At 45.9% G+C, this 25004-nt stretch overlaps 1 protein-coding gene across 3 annotated transcripts in view; it reads right to left on the reverse strand.

Moving 5' to 3' along the window:
- The window catches only part of ATP11B (ATPase phospholipid transporting 11B (putative)), a 446007-nt gene that overhangs the window by 179476 nt on the left and 241527 nt on the right, over nucleotides 1–25004 (reverse strand). For all 3 annotated transcript variants that reach the window (XM_085635367.1, XM_085635368.1, XM_085635366.1), the window contains exons 21-22: nucleotides 17030–17132; nucleotides 14938–15083 (exon numbers count right to left, since the gene is read on the reverse strand). In XM_085635367.1, the coding sequence (XP_085491493.1) occupies nucleotides 14938–15083; nucleotides 17030–17132 (249 nt within the window). The remainder of the gene's footprint in view (nucleotides 1–14937; nucleotides 15084–17029; nucleotides 17133–25004) is intronic.

The raw sequence follows: 25004 nt of genomic DNA on the forward strand, positions 1-25004 counted from the left end.
CTGACTGAGGTGAAAGGGAGAAATGACTTTAGGAAGGAATTTTGGATTAGTGCAGAGAACAACCTTATTATGATGCATTTGCAGAAAAGGTTCTTGAATGGTGAGTGCTTGTATCTCACTGACCCTTCTGAGGGAAGTAATGGCTACAAGGAAAGCCGTTTTCCATGTTAAAAATTGAAGCTCACATTTATGTAGAGGTTCAAATAGAGGCCCCATTAGTCTTGTGAGAACGATGTTTAGGTTCCACACCGGTGAGGGTGGCACTCTGGGGGGGGGGGGGGGGGGGGGGGGGGAATTATTCTCTTAAGGCCTTCCGTGAAGGCTTTTATGCTGTCTATTTTGTAGGTACGCTGCTATGGCAGCAAAGTGTAGTCTAATAGATGTGTAGGCTAGGTTGCATCTTTGTAGGCGTAGTAAGTAGCCTATGATGTGTTGGATAGACACATCTAAGGGATTGACATTGTTGTGACAATAAATCACGAAACGTTTCGACTTACCTGTGTAGCAAGCCCTAGTGGTAGGTCGTCTAGCTTCTTTAATGACGTTCATACAATCAGGGGAAAGATTAAGGTAACCAAATTCTAGGATTTCAGGAGCCAGATCGCAAGGTTGAGCTGAGCTGGATCAGGGTGTCTGATCTCTCCATGGTTCTGGGTTAAGAGGCGTGGAGAGAGGTGTAATTTTTGGTGCGGAACTACGGAGAGTTCCAGCAATGTGGTGTACCACGGTTGTCTGGCCCAAGTTGGAGCAACTAGGATGAGAGTTAGGGAATGTTGCTGCAGTTTGCGCACCACTAATGGAATGAGTGGGAAAGGCGGAAAAGCATATGCAAATCTGCCTGACCAGTACATCCATATCGCATTGCCTTTGGACAATGGGTGTGGATATCTGGCGGCGAAGCTTGGGCATTTGGCGTTTTCGGGGGTGGCGAAGAGGTCTATCTGTGGTTGCCCCCATGTTTGAAAGAATGGTTGAAGAACTTGTGGATGAAGTTCCCACTCGTGGATTTGCTGAGTTTGACGGCTCAACAGATCTGCAATGGTGTTTTGGACTCCTGGGACATGTTGGGCTAGGAGAAAAATGTTTTGAGGTATGGCCCACCTCCATATGGTCTGTGCTAGCTGAGAGAGCTGAAGAGTGTGTGCCTCCCTGTTTTTGGATGTAGTACATTGCTGTCATGTTGTCTGTGCGGGCTAAGACAGCCTTGCCTGAGACGTGTGTTTGAAAGGCTTTTAGGGCTAGAAATATGGCCTGTAACTCCAGATGGCGGATGTGGAGTAACTTTTGTTTAGGTGTCCACCTGCCCTGCAATGGTGTGATGTAGTAGGTGAGCTCCCCAGCCGGAGAGCGATGCGTCCGCAGTTAGAACTATTTGAGGAACTGGCTCTAGGAACGGTCGCCCTTTGGAAAGGTTTTTGGTGGTCCACCACTTCAGAGAGCGATGGGCACCACCGTCTACCAACACCAGATCTGATAATTGACCCTGAGCCTGGTTCTATTGGTGTGCTAAGCACTCTTGCAGAGGACGCATCTGGAGTCTTGCATGAGGTACTATGAATATACAAGAGGCCATCATCCCTATAAGTTGCATAAACACTCGGGCTGGAAGAGTGTTGTGGTTGAAATTTGGTGCGAAGAGCTTGTATGCTTGCTATCCTGGCAGGACTGGGGTAGGCTAACGCTCTTGAGGTGTCTATGGTGGCACCGAGGTATTGTTGTACGTGGGACAGATGCAGATGTGACTTGGCATAGTTTACTGTGAAGCCCAGGTTGTGAAGTAGTTGGATAGTGGCGTGAGTGTGTTGTACACACTGGTTGTATGAGCTGGCTTTTATGAGCCAGTCGTCTAGATATGGGAAGACGTGGATGTGTTGTCTTCTCAGGTGTGCTATCATTACTGCTAGGCACTTGGTAAACACTTGTGGCGCTCTGGTGACTCCAAAGGGGAGTACTTTGAATTGGTAGTGGTGACCTTCCACTACGAATCTGAGAAACTTCCTGTGAGTGGTGTGAACGGGAATGTGGAAATAGGCGTCCTTGAGGTCTATGGTGGTCAGGAAGTCGTTTTGGGAGAGCAGAGGAAGCACCTGCTGGAGTGTGACCATGTGAAAGTGGTCTGAGTATGTATTGGTTTAGGGGTGTGAGGTCCAGAATGGGCCTTAGAGAGCCGTCCTTTTTTGGTATGAGAAAATATAGGGAGTAAACTCCCTTGTTTTGTTGGTGGGTAGGAACTGGTTCTATTGCTTTTTTTTGTAGGAGGGAGATCCCCTCCTGCTTTAGAAGTGACAAATGTTCCTGTGACCTTGGGCGCTGTTTGGGTGGAATGGTTGGGGGGGTAGATGTTAGCTCTAGACAGTAGCCTGATTGAATTATCTGTTGCACCCATCTGTCTGAGGTGATGGTAGCCCAGACAGGAAGGAAATTGTGGAGTCTGCCCCCGACTGGAGTGGAATAGTCAGAGGGAAGTGGAGGGAAGTCACTGGGTGGGGGTGGAGGCAGAGCGGGCGGTGTTAGTTTTGCCTCTGCCTTTGTTGTTGTTACCCCTGTAACTGTCTCTTTGGTAACCCCTAGTGAAGGTGGATTGGGTAGGGGTTTTGTAGGAAGTGGAGGCGCTGTCGGAGGAGTAGCCTCTGGTGTTGCTTCTAAAGGAGGAACGGCGAAAGGAGCGCCTGGGAGCTTGCGACTGCAAGGCTCCCATAGATTTTGCTGGGTCTGTGTCCTTTTTCATTTTTTTCGAGGGCTACATTGACATTAGGGCCAAACAGATGTTTCTCATCAAAGGGGTAGTTGAGGATGGAACTCTGAACCTCAGGTTTGAACCCTGAAATGCGAAGCCAGGCATGCCTACGCAGAAGGATGCTGGTATTTATTGCCCTGGAGGCAGTGTCAGCTGCATCGAGGGCACAACGGATGGAGGTGTTGGTGATGGTTTTACCTTCTTGAATCAATTCGTTGGCCCTATGTTTATATTTGTCAGGGAGGTGTTGCATTATTGACTCCAGCTCATCATAATGTGCCCTGTCATATCTGGCTAGGAGCGCTTGGGTGTTAGCAATACGCCAGATGTTGGCCGCTTGGGACGCCGTCTGTTTGCCAGAGGCGTCTAGGAGTTTAGACTCCTTATCTGGCGATGGAGCCTAACCTGAAGCCTGGGAATTGGCACGTTTCCTTGCATTGGAGACTACCAGGTAGTCTAGTGGTGCGGGGCCTTTAATGTAGGGTGGATCTGTTGGGGTGGCCTTATATTTTTTCTCAATGCGAGGGTTAATGACCCTGGCCCTAACGGGGTCTTTAAAGACCTCTGGTGCGTGCTTAATAACCCCCTTAAGCATCGGCAGAATTGAGGTAGACCTCTGTGCAGGGTCAAATGTATCTAAGAGGAAATCCTCCTCTACGGGGTCTGTGTGGAGATCAACCCCGTGGTAGTGGGCAGCCCTATGGAGTAGCTGGTTAAATCCCATCGTGACCTCTGGGGGGGGAGGGCCTAGAAGGGTAAAGATCGTCCTGCGGGACGTTAGGGACATCTGGAATGTTGTAGTCGTCCCATGGGTCTGGGGAGTCCGTCGGAGTAGCGTCCCCTATTGGATGGTCATCCGCTCCGTCCCCCGTGTCGTCGGGAATGTCATCATCATCTTCATCTGGAGATGGTGTGGGAGAATGATGGAGTGGGGGAGGTGGAGGAGAAGGAGGAGGAGGAGGTGAAGGAATCCTTAAAGGGGAGGTGGCAAAGTCTCTCCGTTTTGGTGGGGGAGCTGGTGCAGGCTCGTCCAGTGATTTGTTTTTTGGTGCTAAGCGTCAAATGCCCATTCTTTGGATGCTTTACGATGGTTTTTTGGTAAGGATCAGGTCGAAACAGTTCCTCCGTAAGGTACAGATCCTTCGGTGCCGATGGTGTCGGAGCCGTGGGTTTCTTAGGCGTGGATTCGGCACTGGTTCTTGGTTTGGAACTGTGGGGTTTAGAAGTGTCTTTTGACTTCCTCGTTCCGAGGTGGGTTTCGGCTTTGAGGTTTGGGAGTCGAGGCTTTTCGGCTTCTTGCTCGGCTCTGGGGATGTTATCGGTGCCGAGGAGCCGGTGCCAGTCTTCGGCGCCGAGAGCTTCGGTGTCAAGCTCGGCGCGGACGAGGAAAGGGTTGTTTTCTTTTTTGGTGCTGGTGTCGATGCGATTTTTTGGGCACAGAGGGTAGGCTGGCTCGAGCCCGTGCTGCCTGAAGGCTTGATGGGCTTCTTAACCGGGCCCAGAAACGAGGTATGGGAAGCAGTCTTTTGGTTCATACCTAGGCCCGAAGGCGAAGGCGTGACCGAAGCCTTTTTCAATGGCGTGGAGGGGGGTTTAGGGTCAGGGTCGACGTCTGTACTCACGCCCCTCTGTGCCGGAGTAATGTCCTCGACGCGGAGTCGTCAGCTTCGGAGGCGCTGACGAGGCCCTCTTCGGTGTGCTGTTCCGGAACATCGACGCCTTCTTCGAAGATGTCGTCGGGGATCGAAGTCGACGAGTCAGCCATTGTTCTCCTTGCTAGTGGGTCCCGAATCGTCTTCTTCGATCGGAAGGAGGCGCAAGCTGGACAGTCCTGTGCCTCATGTTCTGGAGAGAGGCAGAGGTTGCACACCTCATGGAGATCGTTGTGGAGAAACTTCGACCCACATCGAGGACACTTTTTAAATGGCGTCCTTTCCATCAGCCAGGACCGGAGACCAGGTAGGCCCGAAGGTCTTCGGCGACGACCGGAATCGAAGACTTAGATTGTTGAGAGTCGAGTCGAGTGTGGAGAACGCGATCGAGACAATACCGTCGAAGGGGGGAGGATTGCATGCCGAACAGGAAAACTGGAACGGTTCCGAACTGGAGCGCGAAGAACACATCCGAGCCCGATGGCGGAAAAAAACCAATCTGAGGATGGAGCCGAAGCCCATGCGCAATTTGATCCAAAGGAGGAGTCACCTCGTGACTTCCAAAGACTTTCCAAGAGAAAAACAACTGCAACATCCAGGCCCAACACCAGATGGCGATCTATGCACAGTGTGTAATCTGCAGCTCATATGCCTCGAACATAAGGTTTCGCCCGCAGCTGATGATAAATATGACATCTCCGCTTGCAGTCGTCCCACTCAGCATCATGAAACATTGGGCCTTGGAAACTTAGGGCCCGATTTAGATCTTCGAGGATGGGTTACTTAGTCATACCCGAAATATAAATCTCATTATATCATATGGGATTTATATTTCGGCAGACAGGATATCTGTCACCGTTGTGACTGAGTAACACGTCTGCCAAGATCTAAGTTAGGCCATTATTGTGTTACCCTGCTTGGGTCTGCATAAACTAAATTGATGCTTTCACCAAGATATTCTTTCATGAGTCACTCCCAAAAAGAAAAGCTGTTCTTGATTAAACTTTAATCTCTGTAGAAACATTCATATTTGTACTGGATTACAAACTTAAGGTGACAGCAGGTAGAGATAGCTTTCCTCAATGGTTCTCTCTGTTCATTCTCAAGGTGATTTCACAGATTGAGTCAGCAATCCAGGCGAAGCAGAGAAACAGAGTTTAATAAAAAGGGTTTAGAGCAATAACCAATCAAATTTTATTTGGGTCAAAAATGAATACCATTTCCTAAAACCCCACTAAGTGGCATCACTTCCAGGGAAGGATTCTGGTCTGACTATATAACTGACCTACTCTCTAAACATTGGGGATAGCTTGCCTCACATAAAAAAAAATCCTTATTGCATAAATATTGTTATAAATTCTTGATACTACAGCAAATTAAAAGAAATGAAACTTGCACTAGATGAGCATTATAAAAGAACTACCAGTGCACACAAATTGAAACACAAACAAGAGGCAGCCCACAAGCATGCCCAGTATAAGAAAGCAGAACAGCAAGTAAAAGTTCAATCTAAGCACCAGAAGCAGCACCCTGGTGACGTCACTAGAGGCATATAATGCAAACCGTGGCTGTTCAATTTCAGTTAATTTTTTCCATGCAGTTAGAGGCTCAGACAAGGAAAATACTATTAATATGAGTCTGTCAGTAATCGGATTTGGATTTTTTTTTAAAGTGCGCTATGACCATGGTTCAGATGGGGGAGGAGGGCAAGATTGGTGAGAAATCTGCAGGTAAATAGATTATCCACCAGAAAGAGTACATTTTCATCAATGCAAACTTCTACCTGCAGATTCCTCACCTAATGAAGTTTCCAAAACAGTAACATTCCCAAGAGTAGGGTGTAAAGGTGTGGTCAAATGAGGACATCCTGATGCACCGAACATGCAAAAGGGCCAACCCTTCTGTAGGAGAGTAGGGTCTGCTATCCTATGGTCACCCCAAATTTCTGCTTTTTGCTTCACTGGTTTTTGACATATTGAGGCTGTGGGCCTCCTAATCAGACCCCCAGCCTGCTGTTCTCTCTAACTAAATTGACACTATGCACCCTAGGTGCATAACCAATTGGAATTGGATCACCCTGTGGGCCCCTGTACCAGTGTACACTAGGTACCCAGGGCATTGGTGTATCTAAGGCCTACCAGGGGCTGAAGCATGTATTGTGCCACCCCTGGCCTGGCCTAACAAAATTGACACAACTGGCTGATCACTCAGCTGGGGTAAGTTGGTGTAACCACCTCTTACTTAGGTGTAGTATACCTATACCTAACCTTAAATGGGACACATGTTAACCTATAAGTCACTCCTATGGCAGGCCTTGACAATCCTGAAGGCAGAGTGCTTGGTTCCATGTGAGATGGTGCTCTGGCATGAGCTGAGCCTGTCTGCAGTGGTCGGAACAACTTCCTTCTACCGTTTCCAGATATCGCCATACCATATACTCTTAAGTGCATTATGAACCTCGCGGTTAAATGCTATCTTTGGTTTGGCTTTATCAAAACATGTCGAGTAAGGTGTCATACGAATTGGAATACTAACCCCTCGCCAATTCTGGCGACGGGGTTAGCATTCCACCCTTCTAGAGGGACACGACATGTACAGTACCTGAAACCCGGGTAAAATCAGACATAGCCTCAGCTCCACAAAATGGATGCTGCCACCCCAGACAGGATTTTGTGTATTGGTCAGGTAGGGCTTGAAAGGAAACAGACATGCCTGAGGCTCACAAGGAGCCTCGGTGCATATGCCAGTTCAAACCGGTCCTGGGGCACACCAGCCCCGGACCTGGGGCGAGCTGGACAAAGGATTGGGGGTGTAACCACCCCCCTTCCTGGTCCCACCCTTAGGGAGGGACCTAGCAGGTAGTCCGGCCCCTAGAATCCGCTTAAAGGTAGGAGCTGTGTCCTAAGACTTCAGACATCCTGGAATCAACTTAACTACAAGAAGAAGACGGGAACTTCGACGCTCTGCTGCACAGAGGACAGAAGGAAATCTCCCCTATGGTCAGGGAGTGACCATCTTGCTAACGCAAGCACCAACCAGCTATTCGACGTCTGCTTTGCCGCCGCCTCCCAACAGATCCCGAGCCCAGAGCCCGACAAGACCTGGACCTCCAGACCTCTCACAGCCCGATCCACAGTCCCTGCAAAGAAGGAACCCGTGGAGGCACCGAGACACGTGGAGCCAGCCATCTTGAAAGACCGACGACAAGCTGCAAGCGCGACAACAGAGGCTCCCTCCAAGTTGTGCTTTGGGTCCTGAGAAGCCCAACATCCGAGCAGCATCTGCACCAAAGGTGAGCCTTCCAGCATCTCCACGATCTGCGTGGGGCCCCTCTGCACTTTGCATCTCGACGCGCCTGCCCGGTCCCTGGCCCGTTGGCTAGTGGCCATTTTGGCGACCTAACTTGAAATCAACGACGCTGGTCTGGTTGCTCCAGACTGGCCCCAGCTGCTCTCCAAAAGAGCAGCCCCTCTGACCTTGCTGGTCAGAACAATCAGCTTTCTTTACTTTCCACGACTCCTGCCTTTGCCAAGGCTTGTTTGCTTCTTTCGAGTCGCCGACAGCGAGAGCCTGTGTTGGACAGCTCGTGACTCGACTCCTGGACGTCGTCGACCTTCAGGGACCACGTGGCTGCGGAGACAAGCTACACCTCATCACCTGTTTGCACCCGACATCGCCTGGTACCTACCTGGTGGCACGCCGGTCACTGGCTAGTGACTGTGAACACTGTCCCCTCTGCTTTCAGGTCTTCTACAACTCCGATCCACTCTTGGATCCAACGCAGCTCTTCTGGACCGACCGCCTGCAGCATCTTTGTCATCAGGCTCCATTGAATCGATAGACGAAACCCGACGCACTTCGAGACCTATGCACCCACTTCCTGTGGGTGAGGTAACGCTGGCACTCCGGTGCCCAAGTGTAGAGAAACATCTCTAGTGTCTGTGTTTTAAGTCTTAAGTTCGTAGTCCATCCAGAAGACCCTTTCTGCAGTAACTTTTAAACTTTTACACACCCACTGAAAACCTATGGGAGCCCGCGTGTAACTTTCCTCACTGCACACGCGACCCGTGGACCTCCTGGTCACTAACTGAAGTTAGCTCCTTGTAGGCCCAGCGATTCTAGAGGCCCTAGGCCTTTTCCCTTTCCTGTTCGTGGTACTTATACCACTATTTTAGTATATGGTTTGAGTGGCCACCAGGGCCCATCCATATAAAGTGCAACTTCTGTATATTGTAATACTTTCTTGTTTAACGATTTGTGCTCCTGTGCTCATAAAGAGTCTAGGGGATACTTTGAGTAATAAATACATATATATTTTGGATATATATCTGTGTGGTGTCCTTTCATTGGTATAAAGGGGGGTTACATATGGTAAAACAGCCTGCTTAACACGCTTTAATGAGTTTAGCCTCAAAGACTGCTTAGCCTACACTACCACTAGGGCAGCTAGTCCGAAAGGTTGACTTACAACCACACCATAAGGGTTGCTTGGCATGGTACAAGGTGGTCACTTTAACTAGTGAACATCATATACCAGGCCAACTTCTCACACCTTCTCTCCAAGCAATAATGCTTAGCAAAAGTCTGAAGCCAATCTCACCACACAACAAATCTCATCCACAGAAATACCCCTGGCAATGCCAAGTTAAAGACTTTGCTTTGGTGGAGTAAGCGTGAATTCACTCCAGCTAACTATTTTTGGCAAAAATGTAACATTTGTATACACTGTGCGATCGAGCAAAACAAAAGTCCTTTTCTTGACTGCCTGGTCACGAGACCTGATCTCCTTGGTGTCCGCAATGGTAAACAACGTTTACCGCAAAACTTTGTCCCCGCAGGGAATCACAGCGCGGCCGTTACAACGACCGCGTTGTGATTCCGCATACCATTACTCCGCAAGTCGGAACGACTAGGGGGGGGGGGGGGGGGGGGGGGGGGATTGGGAGGGGAGAAGGTGTTGGATTTAAAATCCATCACCTTCCCTAGTATCCGCACAGACTGGAGTCGGAATAGTAAATTATACTATTCCAACATCCAGCACCCCCCTCTGCAAGTCGTTGTTCCGACTTGCGGAGTAATGGTATGCGGAATCACAACACAACCGTTGTAACAGCCGCGTTGGGATTCCCTGAGGGATAAAAGACTGCGGGATGAGGAGCTAGATTTGTCCTCAATATCATAAATGACTGCGCTTTTGGGGGTCAGAGAATGTAATATCTCCTCCCACCTGGTGGGATGAGGTGAGGTAAAAGTTTTGAAGGATAATGGACTGTTGCAGACGGAAGGGGTCTCAGTCTTCAGTAGCAAAGCTGCTTTTGATCTGAGGACCAATCTGTCAGGGAAGAAGCATATGAAAGGCAAGCAGTAATTACAGCTCCTTGACACACCTCTCTAAAACAGTTCATCAAAAGTAAGTGGCAAGTGAGAAAGTTCTTGAAGGGAGCACCTTTGAAAAATGTTAAAATCAGGCTTAAATCCCATTGAGCATCACAAAGGCAGTTGTATAAAATGTGAGTCAGTCCCTCAACTTGAAAAAGGACTGCTCTGGAAGGTAGAAAAAAGCAAACAAGGCTTCAATGCATCTTTTAACTGTGTCAACTGCACAGACCTACTCTGATAAGGATACAGCGAAACACAGGACCTCAGCGGGCATGCTTTCAAAGGGTTTACATTTTGCTCTGCACACGAAGCAACAAATCTGTCACACCTTCCAGAGTAAGACGGATTTAGTGGAGAGCCTACGTATAACACCGTTCTCAGCCAGTCCGGGGTGATGAGAATGGCTTGGGCCTAGTCATGACGAATCTTCCTCAGATCCAGGGATATGGTAGGAAGCACGTAGTGAAGTGGCAAACTCAACCGAAAAGCATCTCCTAAGGCTGCCTGCAATAAATACTAAAGGGCAGATAACTGTGGGGAGTTAGTATTCATATCACATTGTTAATGTATTGTTCTTCAAGGTCTGGACATATCGACAACCAGGAGAATTGTGGAATACCTCAAGGGCTAGGTATACTGGCCTCAGATTGAGAAGGTTTGTGTGAAGTCCCTGCTATTCTGGAGAGAAGCAGTTTCCAATCTCCAGATTTGCCCCTGCCTCTCAAGGATGGAGGCAGGAGGAAGATGAAAGGACGTTCGCTTATGACAGATGCTTCTCCACTGACAAGCAGCACACATACATTGCAGCTTCCTGGGAGAATGGGATGGTATCCCACACATCTTCCTTGTATTTGAAGTGCTGTCAACAAAGGCACCACTGGAGAGCCCTCATGGTATGTGTCCAAGAAGATGCAGAACACCAGTGGACCTAGCAGTTAGAGAGCCTCCAGGACTGAAACCTGTTCTCCCTCAAGAATTATCGAGATCATATCAAGGTCACCAATCCTCTGAAGAGGAGGAAAGGCTTGCAAAGAGGAGAAGTTCAGTACAGCCTCTATGAACAGAAGGTGCACAGAGGGCTCTAGGTATGATTTGGGCTCTTTAATGGAGGAGATCAAGACAAACAGTACAGACATTGTCTGTCATCCAGGCCTGGGAATACAAAGATCCAAGACCTCCCCAGATGAGCCACCCCCACCACAAGGCTTTCTAGAGAGGGATGCACAGAAAGAAAAGACGATTCTCCCGGAATGGGCCTGTGTCTTTTGTGAGCAAGAAATGTATTTGTTTATTTGTATAGCGCCAGAATCGACCCCCAGAGGGGTATCTCTGCGTCTGGCAAGATTAACAGACACTGAATAGGAAGGTCTTAAGCAACTTTCTGAATTTCAGATGTTCAGAGCACTGTCTTAGAGAGAGCGGGAGCTCATTCCAAAGGCGGGGGCCGAGGTAGGAGAGAGCTTTTCCTCCTAGTCTAACCTTTCTTATACAGGGTACCACCAAAAGATGTTTAACACTTGAACTGAGAGATCTTGGGGGGCGTATAGGGCAGGAATTTCTCCGAAAGGTAGAAAGGGCCCAGGTTGGGCAATGCCTTGTGGATAGTGCAGCATGTTTTAATTCACAGCCAGGGCCACAGTGAACTTCTTCCAAGCTGCCAAACGGGATCAAAAGTGCCTCACTGAATCGCAGCAAAGGCTCAGACGAAGTTGCAAATGCATTCAGAACTTGTGTCAAGATGTTCGCATTAGATTCCACCATTGGCAAGGACAAATCCAGCATGCCAGCTGACATTCTTAAGACCACATAAGATGAATCCACCTCCAGAGGTGGTGGTGGGATGGTCCTAAAGGACACTCCGTGTGAGTCTGTATAGAGCACTTGCATTTTGCAAGGCAAGGTAATCTGCATTGTCAGAAGAAGGTGACAGCAGGAAATGGTAAGCCTCATTGCAGTCACATGTGCCCTATTTCTGTATGGGATTCAAGTCATGACCAAAGATATCTCCAATCATTTGTCAACAATGTTGGCAAGACGAGTTCCTGTACATACCCAGTCTCTTCCACTTTTCGCTAAGAATCCCTCCTTAACCTCTTCAAAATGGTCTTTAACTTTGAGGGAGCCAGATCTGCAGGCGTTGAAAGGGCTAGCTTCGGTGGCACCAGTATCGGCACCGATATAGGGGCCACAGGAGAAAGTCTCAAAGCTGTGATGTCTTTGGTCAGCTTCAGAGGTATTCTGTGAGGAACAGCGGTGTTGAGTTGTGTCAGGGGAGTACCTGTGGGTGGTAACCCAAATGGAGCGCTTACCGGTCCCCTGGGCTTTGAGGTGTGCCAGAGGAGACCAATGAGGTCGAGAACATTGCCATCAAAAGATGGAGGAAAAAAGGCAAAATCAGCTCCTGATGCCGTGTAAATTCCAGGCAAGCCATTATGTGTGTGTGTCAGCTAACGTAGGGGCAGGCAGAGTGGCCAGAAGGGGCCTTTTGACTGGTGTCAGACTAGGCGGTGCACCTCATTGTGGTGACTTATTGACGAGCCTCTTCTTTTTGTAACCCCCCCCCCCCCCCGAGAACTCTGATGAAGGGTTTGAGCCCAATGCTTGTTGCTAGCCATAATAAATTTTGCCTTGTGCTCTTTTATGGCCTTCGATGCCTCATGCTTTTATGTCCTTGAGGTGCAGGAGGCCACACTTGTCGCATAACCTTGAATCATGCTTTGACCCCAGAAACCATAAAGAGACTTCGTAAGGGTCTGAAATGGACACCTGTCCAATAAAGGTGCGAAAGTTTAAAGCTAGATTTCTTAGGGGGTCCTTACACACAACACTGTGATTTTAGGAAATATTAAGAACACTGTGAAGATATGAAAGAAAATCGCCAAGGTGTGGGGCAAAAAGGGAACGGACGTTGGTGCACCAGGGTGGGTGCTATATTGCTCCAGTGACATCACTATGGCGGTGCTTCTGGTGCTGAGATGGAGTCAGTGCCCACTACGAGCACTGAAAAGTTATGGAAAGATCCAGTCTGGCACCTGGGGATTTTTAACAGGTGAGGAATATATAGGAAGAATTATGCACCCGAAATTCCAGAGGGAAGAATACGAGCTCTGACCGGGTCGTTAAAAATTTCATCTACATGGCTGATCAACCCTTTGAGCATAGGTAGTGTATGTGATGACCTTTGAGTGGTACTGAGGGTTTCAAAGAGGAAATCCTCTTCTAAGGACTCTTTTTGTAGCTGCACCCCATGGTACTTGGCAGCTCTACCCAGTGATTCAATGTAGCCTACATTGTCATCTGGTGGAGAGGGCTTACTAGGATATAAATCAGGATCATTGTCTATGGGCGAATTGGTATTGTAATCATCCTATGGGTCTTGCATTGGTTGATTATCATCCCCATCCCCATTGTCATCCCCATCATCCTGGTTGTCAGGTTTATGTGGTGGGGAATGTTCAGGCAAAATAGGCTGAAACTGAGGTGAAGGAAGAGAAAGAGGAAGAGGAGGAAGGGAAGGGGAAGTTTCAACCGTTCCCTTCTTTAAAGGAATGTGGTATTCTTCCTCTGTATCAGCTCCATCTTTTTAGTCAGTTTAGTCGGGATATGTCCAGTTTGAGGATGAATATACAGCACTTTGTTTCGGATCCGGTTTGTGGTTCGGAGCGTCGAAACTGTCTTTTGGTGATTTCGGCATGTCTGCCTGTTTCGGTGCCGAAGTCTTGCATGTTGATGTTTCCGGATCCGAAGTGTGTTTCGGTGCCCGACTTGTGTTTCGACCCCTAAGTTCTCAGCTACGAACTTGATTTGGAGGGAGTCTTTTCGGAGCCAGAAGGCTTTTTGATAGGCTTCGGTGCCGAGCCAGAAGGCGGGGTGTTGAAAGGATGGTCTCGGTGCTGACCGGAGCTCGAAGGCGCAGGTTGGACCGGAGCCGCCTTCTTGTGTGGAGTTGGGTCTTGGGACGAGGGGGGAGCTGTACTCGTGGTACGTTGTCCATGTGGGATGTGGTCCTTTTGGTCGGAGTCAAGCTCTGGGATGGCGATAGGCTCCCGTTTCCTCCTCGGTTCCCATGGCCTCGCCAGCCTCTTCGTCCGATTGGTGTCTGAAGAAGTCCGGAATGGAGCTTGTGTGCTGGCTCTGCATGTCGGGACGTCAAGCCAGACGGTCGCGAAGTGTCTTCTTGGAGCGGAAAGCCTGGCACGCATCGCAGTCTTGTTCTGTGTTCGGGGGCCAAACACAGATTACACAATTAGTGCGAGTCGGTGCGCGGGTATTTTGCGTGACACGAGGGCAAAATTGAAAAGGAGTTCGTTCCATTGACTGCGGGTCGGCCCGACGGCCTTCCAAGAGCTTTCGGATCTTGTATACGATACGCGATAGAAGGGAAAACGCGATCGAAAACAATACCGTTGTGGGTGAGTACCTTGCGCACAGAGGGAAACCGAAGAAACGGAGCGCAGCGATAGACGTCCAAACCCGATGGCGGAAAAAAACAAACAATGGAGTTGATGCCCATGCACACTATCATCGAAAGGAGGAGTTGCCTATCTTGTGACTGTAAAGAATTTCTCGAAGAAAAACAAGTGCAAACATCCAGACCCAACACTAACACTAGTAGATAGTGAGCTATGCACATCATGTGATCTACAGCTCACATGCTTCAAACATATACTATGCTTCTTTCATTCTGGAACATATATTGGCAGGCATGCAAACAAGGCTCAATCTGCACTTATACGATCTCAAAATTTTGCAAAGAACACACCAGTTTCTATGCTTAATGATGACAATCCTTGTACAGTTATTAGCAATAAAAAAAAAATCTGGGGGTACGGCAACATTTGCTGTTAATACAGACACAGGGAGACCCCCCCCCCCCCCGCCCTCCCAAAAAAACACCGTGGAACACACTACTGCCCCTTTCCAGTCATTAAACTAAGAATTCTTTGTACTTTGGGAAGTTAGTTAAGAACTTTTTTTAATCAGCATCCTCAGACAACTGTTAAGCTAGGTGTGAGCCTCAGGAGGCTGAATTTGGCTTTGCTTAAAGCATTACAAGTGGCCAGTGAGGACGAAGATAATGAGAGAGAATATGCATGACAACGAAGATATTAAAATGATAAAAATTATGTGTCCCTCTAAACATTCACCTAAACTGACATGCACACTTACCTTATAAAAAAAGTACTGTACAAGGGTTGCTATTCTAATATAATAAAAGTGTCCGTGCACCAAAAGCAACTTGGAGAGGAATTTAAACCTCGCTATTGCATAGTCGCTGTTTCTCACAGCTTGCCTTCCTTCTTTTCCCATGATTCCTGCAAATGCAAAAACAAAGAGGCATTACATCAAAACAAGACAATGAATGCAAAAATAATGAACTTTATTTCAACGTTAAATAGTAGGCAAACAAGATTCCAGCACTAAATACAGAAGAGCTGCATCACATGCATTACACAGCCCTAATTTATTTGTATTTCAAAAGTATTTACAAACTGGATAACACGAGATGTGCACGTTTACCTACTCCCACATCTGTGGACAAAGAGTACTATAGCAATAAGAGGATCTAGCTTTGGTTACATTACCAGTAAAAAAATAAATGAAAAAAGAAAAAAAGTCTGCAATGAATGAATGCCAGGCTTGCACCTAGCAACATTATTGTACCCACTATTATCCAGAGTACACTTGAAAGTAAAGAACATTTTACCAAGTCTTACAGCTTAAGTCAAACACTATTATACTATAAGTTGGCTCTACGTCAGCGAAGAAAAACAAGTTTAAGACCAAAGTAACAAAATGAACAAGCAGAATATGTGTCAGTGAGAGTCATTACCCCCTAACCGCTGAGGCTTAAATCTCCACCCCTACCACGCAGTCACCCCACAGCTGAGCATTTTTTTTTCCCTTCAAGTTCGCACTTAAGCCTTCATCACTAAGTTTCCACAAAGGTTACCCAAGCTTAATCAACATCCTTACCCCACCATGTTTGGGATTCTAAAGGTACCACAGGCTTGTGGCACTGGAAGGAACAAAGCAATAAGGCAAAATAAACTAATTTTTTTTAATGTGAAAAAGTGCTGTGCAAGAAAATAAAATGACATGAACAAATGTTTTGATGTGCTAAGATAACAATTTTTCAGCTTTGAGGAATGAGCAGTTGTCCTCCTCTCCCCACCCCTGTTAAATTACCACGATTTTTTAATTTTTGAAAGTGATAGCTATTTTTCCAATTTTTTGTGGTTTCTATTTTCAGTTTGTGATGAAATGAGATCTAAAACCCCTGGTAAAGGAATAAAGCAATAGATTTCTGAAAAGTAGACAGAATTTGGACTTTAGCAAGTGGCCATTTGTATAGATCGCTAAGTTTTCCAACAGAAAAGTATTGCTGAAATAAAAATAATGAAAATTTGTCGAAAAATTTGAAATAGGTGACAATGTTTTCATCTGTAATTTTTTGCTGCAACGGTTGATTTACAAAGGTAACATACCATTTCGGATTTGCTCAGAATAAAGCTTTTTTGTTATGTGGTGAAGCCAGGATTAGTAGCCAGATTTCCAGGTCTGAACCTCAAACACTAGACCACATTACCTCCCGTCATTATTTTTAAAAGGCACTTGTTTTTTCTGTTTATCAGTTTTGTTGGGTGATGTTTTGTACCCAGATATCTTTGTTAGTACTTCGTCACTGACCACCTGAAGTCCAGACACTAGTACTCTGTCGCTGACTACCTGAAATCCAGACACTGGCTCCTTTCCTAGCTCCCTTTAGTGCTGGGTCATTCTCCTTAGCAAAAGGGGGCATCCAAAAAAGTGTTTTAAAGTGAAGGAGCTAGGGATCCGAAACTATTTTAGTGTTCAGCCAGGGCACTCTAGTTTGTCTAGGGTTGCTGGTGCATCTGTCCCCATCTACCTGTGCAAAGTATGGCAGGTCTTGACAAGACATGTAGTACTGGTGCCAGGGAAAGGGGATCAGACATTGTTAAAATTAATTGTATTAACTCTAAAAGGCCTGATTTGGTCCAGTGAAGCTGTCCAAAAAGGGAAAGAGATCAAACAGATACAGTATACAATGAAAGGATAATGAATACTTAACCAATAAACTAAAAAATAGAGGTTGCAAACAAAATGTAAGAAACAATTTACTAGAGTTAATACAATATTTAATTACCATTAAAAAAAGAGGGGAAACACTGAAAACACTCAGAACATGTACGAGGCCGAACGTTGTACAAGGCCGAAAGGCTGCAAAGAAAAGACTTACCTATTCCAACATGTGCTTCCTGTATCATGCTTACATCATTAGCACCATCACCAACAGCCAATGTGATGGGCTTCTCTGGAGATGTTTTTATTAGTCGTACTACCTGCATGAAAGTGATTTTAAATTAGATATATTACACATGTTAATTTTATTTGAAGCAAATCTTTACTAGGGTATGCTGCCTGTGTGAACACACCCACTATTCCCAGTCAATAGACTCAAAAGTGCTCATCGGAAGTAAGACAAATGGTCCCACAGACTCAAAAGAAAAAATGACATACAATACCATACAACAGAGACACACATGCATGAATGGTATAGCACATATGATTATAGTTCGTGTTGTGAAATTGAGGTTTTGGTTGCAGTTTGAAAATGTATGCTACTGTATCACAAAATGTCTACCCAGGTGGATGCATTAAAACTACAACAAGAGACGGGGAGATGTTTAGATGTAATCACTGACGTACCATGTGAAGAGTATGTGTAGGTACAAGAATGTAGTTACAGAACATAGTTAACATAGCCGAAAGAAGCACCAAAGTGTTTTACAAATTCAACTTTACCCTAATTTCTAGATTCTGGTCAATCTTTATATTGACTCACGTTTTACATTTTTAAATGGTGTCCATAACTGAATACAACTTTCTAAATGCAGTCTCTTCGTGGTTTTTGATAACACAGGAAAGAGGCATTCTAAAGTTAAATATATCCTGAGAGGAAAAATTCACAAGTCAACTGCAGTAACATGTGGAGCATCATAGGCAATTCTACAGTTATCCACTCCGAATTGAGACACATTACAGAGACAGACTTCTTATTGCTCACTGAGGACATTCTTGAAGACGCTATCTTGGGGTACAAATGCCCAGTCATTGCTTTAGCTGGGTAGCAAATCTGTGGCGATTCTTATTTTTTATTTTAGTGCCTAATATGCACTTCTTTCAGTATAAACCATGATCTCAACCTGGCTAATAAAAAGAGGTATTTGGGATTTCTATTCAAATCAGCACTAACTTTTTTTCCTAAGAACTAGAGAAAGGAAATCAAAGAACAAGTTCATTACAATGGTAATACTCTTTCTTGTAGAGTATCTAGCCGCAGATTCCTCACCTTTTGAATATTTTCCCATGTGCCAGACTTGCTCTGGAAACTTTTCTGTAGTATCTCAGTGCGGCAGTAGATGGCACGGATACCATTCAATTCCAAGAAAGACGCGCAAGGCCTAACTAGGAGCCACTCCTGCACGCTCATGTCAATTGATTTCGAGAGTACCAAGCCCCCAGATGCAGAGCCTCCAATCTAAATTGATGTGACCAATGTGTAGATTCCTAGATTTTGGATCTTATTGATGGATTCGGACCACAAAAATGGGAGGTCAGTGAGGAATCTTCATGTAGAGTCTCTATCAGAAAGAGGGTTAATGAAGGTAAGCAACCTTTTCTTCTGATAGAGGCATCTAGTTGCAAATTCATCCCCTTTCGAATAGACACCAAAGCAGTACCTATTTGGAGGTGGATCTGTGAATGGATCCAAAAAAGAAAGTCTTGCTGGACTGAGTGGGGAAAATGGCCCTATATGCAAACTATGCTGTCTAGACAATAGTGCTTCATGAACATATGGAGGGACACCCATGTAGCTGCCAGGTAAATGTCCAGGAGGAGGACTTCATGAGCCAAAGGAGTGGTAGCAGCTTTGGCACTGGTAGAATGAGCACGCAGGCCTTCTTGAAGCTGTTTTTTATCAATGCGTAGCAGATCTTAATGCAACGCGCGATCCAGTGAGAGATGGTTCTTTTCTGCACTGCCTTGTTGTTTTTCCAACTGTGCAAACTCCACAAAGAGCTGATGGTCCACCCAGCATTCTTTGGTGCTATCTATATAGAAGCTCCATACTCTATTAGGGTCCAAGCGATGGTCTCTCTTTTCTCCTCCTTAGAGGAGTGAGGTAGAGCATAGAACGCTGCAAGGCAATGTTCTGGCCTTTGCAAACGATCTGCAGGAGCCACCTGCCTGAAGCTATGGCTTGTCAACCTGGTAAGAACTGTTGGATTCTGCCTCCCATTAGTTTGTTGTACACCATTAAGGGCATGCTAAAGAGGTTTTGCAGGTGGTGCAGTGGACTGGGCGTACCGTTGACCTTGACTGTAGGGACGGTGTGCACTATTGCCTCAAACGCAAAACTGCAGGGTTCCTTGCAGTGGTTGGACAGGCTGGCTGTATTGGACAGCTCTACGGCGAGCCATGAAAGAAGCAGCAGGGTCGGTACAGCTGGTGAGGCGGTTAAGCCCAGAGAACATGCAGGGGCCCTGCTCGTTTTGAATCCCTCTAAGGTAGAATCATCCTTGTCTCCAAACAGGCAAGTCTAATCAAAGGGCATGTCCATAAAGGAGGACAGGAAATCACCCGAGAACCCAGTTGATCACAGCTACTTATAGAGGCGAATTGCAACCCTGGTGTCAATGGTGGGCCCAATGGAAACCGTGATGTCCAAGCCACAGTGAATTGTGAACTCGGCCGCATCACAACAGTCTTGGATGGTTTGGGCAGGGACAGGTCAGATATCTTCGGGGATACCAGGAAGAATTTGCGCCAGAGTCCCAAAAGGGCATGGGAATAGCGTCCCAGGAGGTAGCTGGCATTTACCGAATGGAGAGCCAGGCTGGTGGAATAGAAAACTTGCATCCCAAAGATCTCGACCACTTAGGACACCCTATTGAGAGTATACCCGGAAAAGTATTTAGTTTAGATCTGCTTTTGGACGCTTGAACCACTAAAATGTTGGGAGAGGAGTGTGGAGACAGGAACGCATGGTCACCCGTGGTGGGTGATGGCATCTTGCTGTCTTGTGACTGGGGATCCAAAGCAAGACTTGGCCCAGGCTTCCAACAAGGTATCTGTTAATGTCTCTTTGAATAAACAACACTGTATTATCCCTGTGCACTCTTGGCGTGTTGAGCAAGGTTCAAAACATTTATGTTGGCGCTCCTGGTGTCACGCGGAGTCCCACCGCGTCTTTATAGAAAACAGTATGTAGTGAGGAGAGTCACCTTCTCACAAAACGAGGGCGCGCAGTAAACAACGAAACTGTCAAGTTTCTTCATCAATTTATTAATTTCATAGATTGAGTTTCAAGAAAGTTTATCCAATATAATGTGGTTGAAATGTAATTTCCAAATTTCTTTATACATAACGAAAATTATTCTTCATGAGCACATTAGACATCCACCCAATGCATTTCGGGTCAATCACATCTGACCCTTCTTCAGGGGTCTAAAAATGAATGAAACAGGACCATTAAGTTCACTATCCAGTTAAATGGTCAACATTATAGACAAAAAGACCAAAAGATACAAAATATGGAAAGACACAAAGCATAAAGTACAAAATGAGCGAGCTAGATTTAAGATGAACAAAGTGAAAAAGAGAAGTAGGAGAATAACAAAACGTGAGACAGCTGAAGTGAGAGTGAAAAAGCATGGAGGAAAGTTGGCGTGTAGTCGGAAATCTTAAGGTGACACGAATCAAAACACATTCTACTCGAGATCCAAGTGATGCGAGAATGGATGAAAAACATGTAAAAAATGGACAACTGAATGGCATAAAAACCACAAACTTACTGGAAACCGGAAGGTTTACATGTGTCTAAGGCTCTGCAGTCGGCGTGAAGATTCAACGTCGAACTGGATGACGAATCGGAATGGGATTGAAATTGGTCTGTATATGTGAACAGGGTCACGTGATGAGGAAGCAGACAGTGTGGGCCAATCGATTGCGGGATCTCATGATGGGAAATATGTACCAGCCAATGAGAGTCTGGCACGCAGTAGAGGGAGGTTGGTGTTCGCACTGAGAGACGCGCACGGAAGTTGAAATAGTAGGTAATAGCTTGGGGTGCTTTAGCTGGTAGGCAACAACTTGCTGTTGAAGGGGTGGTTTGTAACTAGATTGAGATACATTGAAGGGTTTGTATGTGAGCATAGGGGAGAAGGGAGTGGGCATCAATGTAGGGGTAACTTGAGGGTTACTGTTAGCGGGAAAACGTTAATGCATATGCGGTTAAAAGCAGTACAAGCCAACGTAGATTTTGATGTGATGTATTGATTTAAGATACGTTCTGACACCATGTTTTTAAATTGTAGAGTACCCCTGACGAAGGGCAGAACGGAGGCCCGAAATGCATTGGGTTAAGTGGATTAATGAATGGGCAACACTTATGTACCGCGCTACAAAATAAGGCCTGGATTGGCATGTTTGCAGTCGTTAAGGATTATACATAAGATGTCTCTCATGTGACAAGATGTACCAAGGACGACAAGGTTTAAGTTTGAAGAAATTTGAATAAAATGTGAAAATGGATACTATGGCATCAAAGTTATGCTTTGTGTACGCTGTGCGTCCGGTCGGGGTGAGACGTCGCCCCTACTTTGATAGATATCATTACCTACGTGGCATAGGACAAACCATGTTTTCCGGGCAAGCACGCAATCCAATCGTAAATGGAATAAAACTTCAGAAAAAAAGGAAAAAAAGATGATAAAAAGGTGTGCATGCAGTCAAACTCTTTTGTTTGCAACTATTACTATTTGCCCTGCGACGAATTGCACCCATTACTGTCAGCAAAGAAACTGGATTTCATGTCACAAGAGAGACTGGATAAAGAACTCGTTCCCAAACAATGTTCCTTTGAACTGTGCAATTTTCAAACTAAATGAATCATATTCAAATTCAAGACGGATCTATTAATACGCACGTCGGCCTGCGCATGCCGAACAAGCACATTTGTTTATGTAAATGCAAAATGTGGATATGCACAGAATGAACGTTTTGGTCAACTAAGGGTGGGCGGGGCAGTCAGAATTGATGCGTAGTATGGGAGAAGAGTAGTCCAATCAGGGTGACACACTAGGTACTGTTACACTTTAGGCGGGTAACAACAGTGGTAGTTGGGACATGTAGTTTATCAGTCTTCCTGTTTACAGCACAACCAACAGTTTTACATAAGTGGCAGCACTCCGATAAATCGAAAGATCACTAGGGTCAGATAAAGTGGTGGTTACTTGCCAGAAACAACTTTTGCTGTTCTGAATCACGAAAGTCTGTTGAGGCACAAGTAAGCAATTGCCTCACACAAAGGGAAACACAGGGTTAACGAAGGCAGTGACGTAAGAAGGAGGGTCACAAATGAGCACAGGTGGTAAAACACAGATTCAGGAAAGCACGCAGTAGAGGGAGGTTGGTGTTCGAACTGAGAGACGCGCACGGAAGTTGAAATAGTAGGTAATAGCTTGGGGTGCTTTAGCTGGTAGGCAACAACTTGCTGTTGAAGGGGTGGTTTGTAACTAGATTGAGATACATTGAAGGGTTTGTATGTGAGCATAGGGGAGAAGGGAGTGGGCATCAATGTAGGGGTAACTTGAGGGTTACTGTTAGCGGGAAAACGTTAATGCATATGCGGTTAAAAGCAGTACAAGCCAACGTAGATTTTGATGTGATGTATTGATTTAAGATACGTTCTGACACCATGTTTTTAAATTGTAGAGTACCCCTGACGAAGGGCCGAACGGAGGCCCGAAATGCATTGGGTTAAGTGGATTAATGAATGGGCAACACTTATGTACCGCGCTACAAAATAAGGCCTGGATTGGCATGTTTGCAGTCGTTAAGGATTATACGTAAGATGTCTCATGTGACAAGATGTACCAAGGACGACAAAGTTTAAGTTTGAAGAAATTTGAATAAAATGTGAAAATGGATACTATGGCATCAAAGTTATGCTTTGTGTATGCTGTGCGTCCGGTCGGGGTGAGACGTCGCCCCTACTTTGATAGATATCATTACCTACGTGGCATAGGGCAAACCACGTTTTCCGGGCAAGCACGCAATCCAATCGTAAATGGAATAAAACTTCAGAAAAAAAGATGATAAAAAGGTGTGCATGCAGTCAAACTCTTTTGTTTACCATGTTTCCATGGCATAGGAAACAAAAAAGGTCGGTGGCTGGGCCAGGCCTTTAAAGAAGACCCCTGTCAGGAAAGGGTTTGAGGCTATCGACTCCTCCAAGTCACTGCACCAATTGTTCCCATAATAGGGCTGAGCGAATTCACCCGCTGCATACTCGTTGACTGAGTCTGTGCAAAAAGAGAGTGTAAGGTATGTGTTATCCCTAGTGAAGCAGAAGATCAAGTTGAGGAAGCAGAGCCTTAACTGGGTTTGGACGTGACCTCAGTTGAGGTCAGACTAGTGCAGAGTAGGAGAGTACTATAGGTGTCTCCCCACCCGGCATCAATAGATTCGGCACAGGCGTTGTGGTTCCAGGAACAGCATGAATGGTGGTGCCAGAGGTGAGGTAAGAATCGGAGGTGAGATCAGAATCTGACCTGGAGGCATCAGGACGGGCTAAGAGGGTCCAACTAGCATTGAGGGCGAGCCTGCGGTCGTAAATCCAGATAGAAGGTTTATAGGCTCCTAGGGGCCAGACGGCGCACCAGAGGGAGTCAGCAAAGATCCGAATAGTCAGAGTATGGCCTTGCATGGAAACTCAGTTTGTGCCAGAACCATTTGCAGGATCGGATACAAGTTGACTTACTCCAGGAGCGAGATTAAGAGCCATGGTGCCACAGCTGAGCCTTTTTAGTTGAATGTGAGTGGTGAGATGGGGCGTCTTTCATTGACCTACCCGACTATTTAGATCTCAGTGAAGACTAGCCTCTGGAACACCTTCATTGACTCCTAGATAAAGAATGTGACTGAACGTTCAACTTGGACTGGTCTTGTTGCAGAGTCTTCGTGTCTTTGGCTTCACAGTTTGGGATGGGCTTTAGATTCACAAACATGCTGTCACTGCAGGCCTCAGAGTCGTGACTTGTTCCTGAAAACACACGACCACCTAATGGGATCTATCACAGACATTGGTTTGCAACAATCCTTACAAGCTTAAAACCTGCTGTTTTTGGGGGGTACATTCCCTTGCACACTGTAAAATTTAAACAACATTTCTGAGGTGTCTGACAGCACGCTCTAGATCATTGCCTGCTGGGGTGGAAAAAAAGAAACTGACGTCAGCGGGTGGAGTGGCACCTTGCACAGCATTTCCCAGGTGGAATGACACCACCTACTGGCATATGGAAATTCCTACTGAACATTTGCAGAATCCAGACTGACACCTAGAGAAATAATCAAAAGCTCAGGGATCTGCAACTAGAAGTCTCTATCAGAAATAGTGCTACCATCTGAGGCAAGGATATCCACTTACCACAAGTGCAGAACCTTCGTTCATGGTAGCACTCTCTTTTAGACAGTTACCTATAGCTTACATGCACTAAGTAAGAAAGCAGGTTGATTGACTAAAAGCAGAAACTTGCTGATGCTGTAGCCCTAATTCTAGAATCTACTAGTCTTTAAACCACCCTTGCAAACATTCTCATTCTGATGAGAATAGGCATTTGAAAGGATCACTTAACATCTCAGAAGCTATATTACCTCTCATGAAGATAGTCTGTGTAGACAGATGGTAGGTGAATTACTGTCAAAGCCTACCTAAGAATGTTCTGAAATGCTAATTTGGAGAAGCAGATGAACTGTGTATTTTTTCTGCAGAAATTTGGCAATGAGAACATAACAGTAGAAGGCTGATGAGGCTTGGGAGAGTATGGATACTAACCACGCAAATGTCCTTTGATTGCAGCAAATGAGGATGATATACTTTTTTTGTGCAAAGTAAGGTTGGCATCAGATAAAAATATGGCATTTCTGATATTTTTCGTGGTCCTTCAGAGTCTAGTACCAATACAATAACACATGCACACATACACAATTGCTGCCAGAAGAGAACAATACACATTCCAGCGTAAATTCAGGACATAAAGGAATAGTCTTAAAGGGTGGAGGGTCTCACTTAGAGAGAAAACCTCAACTCATGTCACTAAGAGACAGTTTCCAATCCTGGACTTTCGTATGTAAAATTAACGCTTCCA

Source organism: Triturus cristatus, chromosome 11, assembly GCF_964204655.1.
Source record: "Triturus cristatus chromosome 11, aTriCri1.1, whole genome shotgun sequence".
Classification (NCBI taxonomy): Eukaryota; Metazoa; Chordata; class Amphibia; order Caudata; family Salamandridae; genus Triturus; species Triturus cristatus.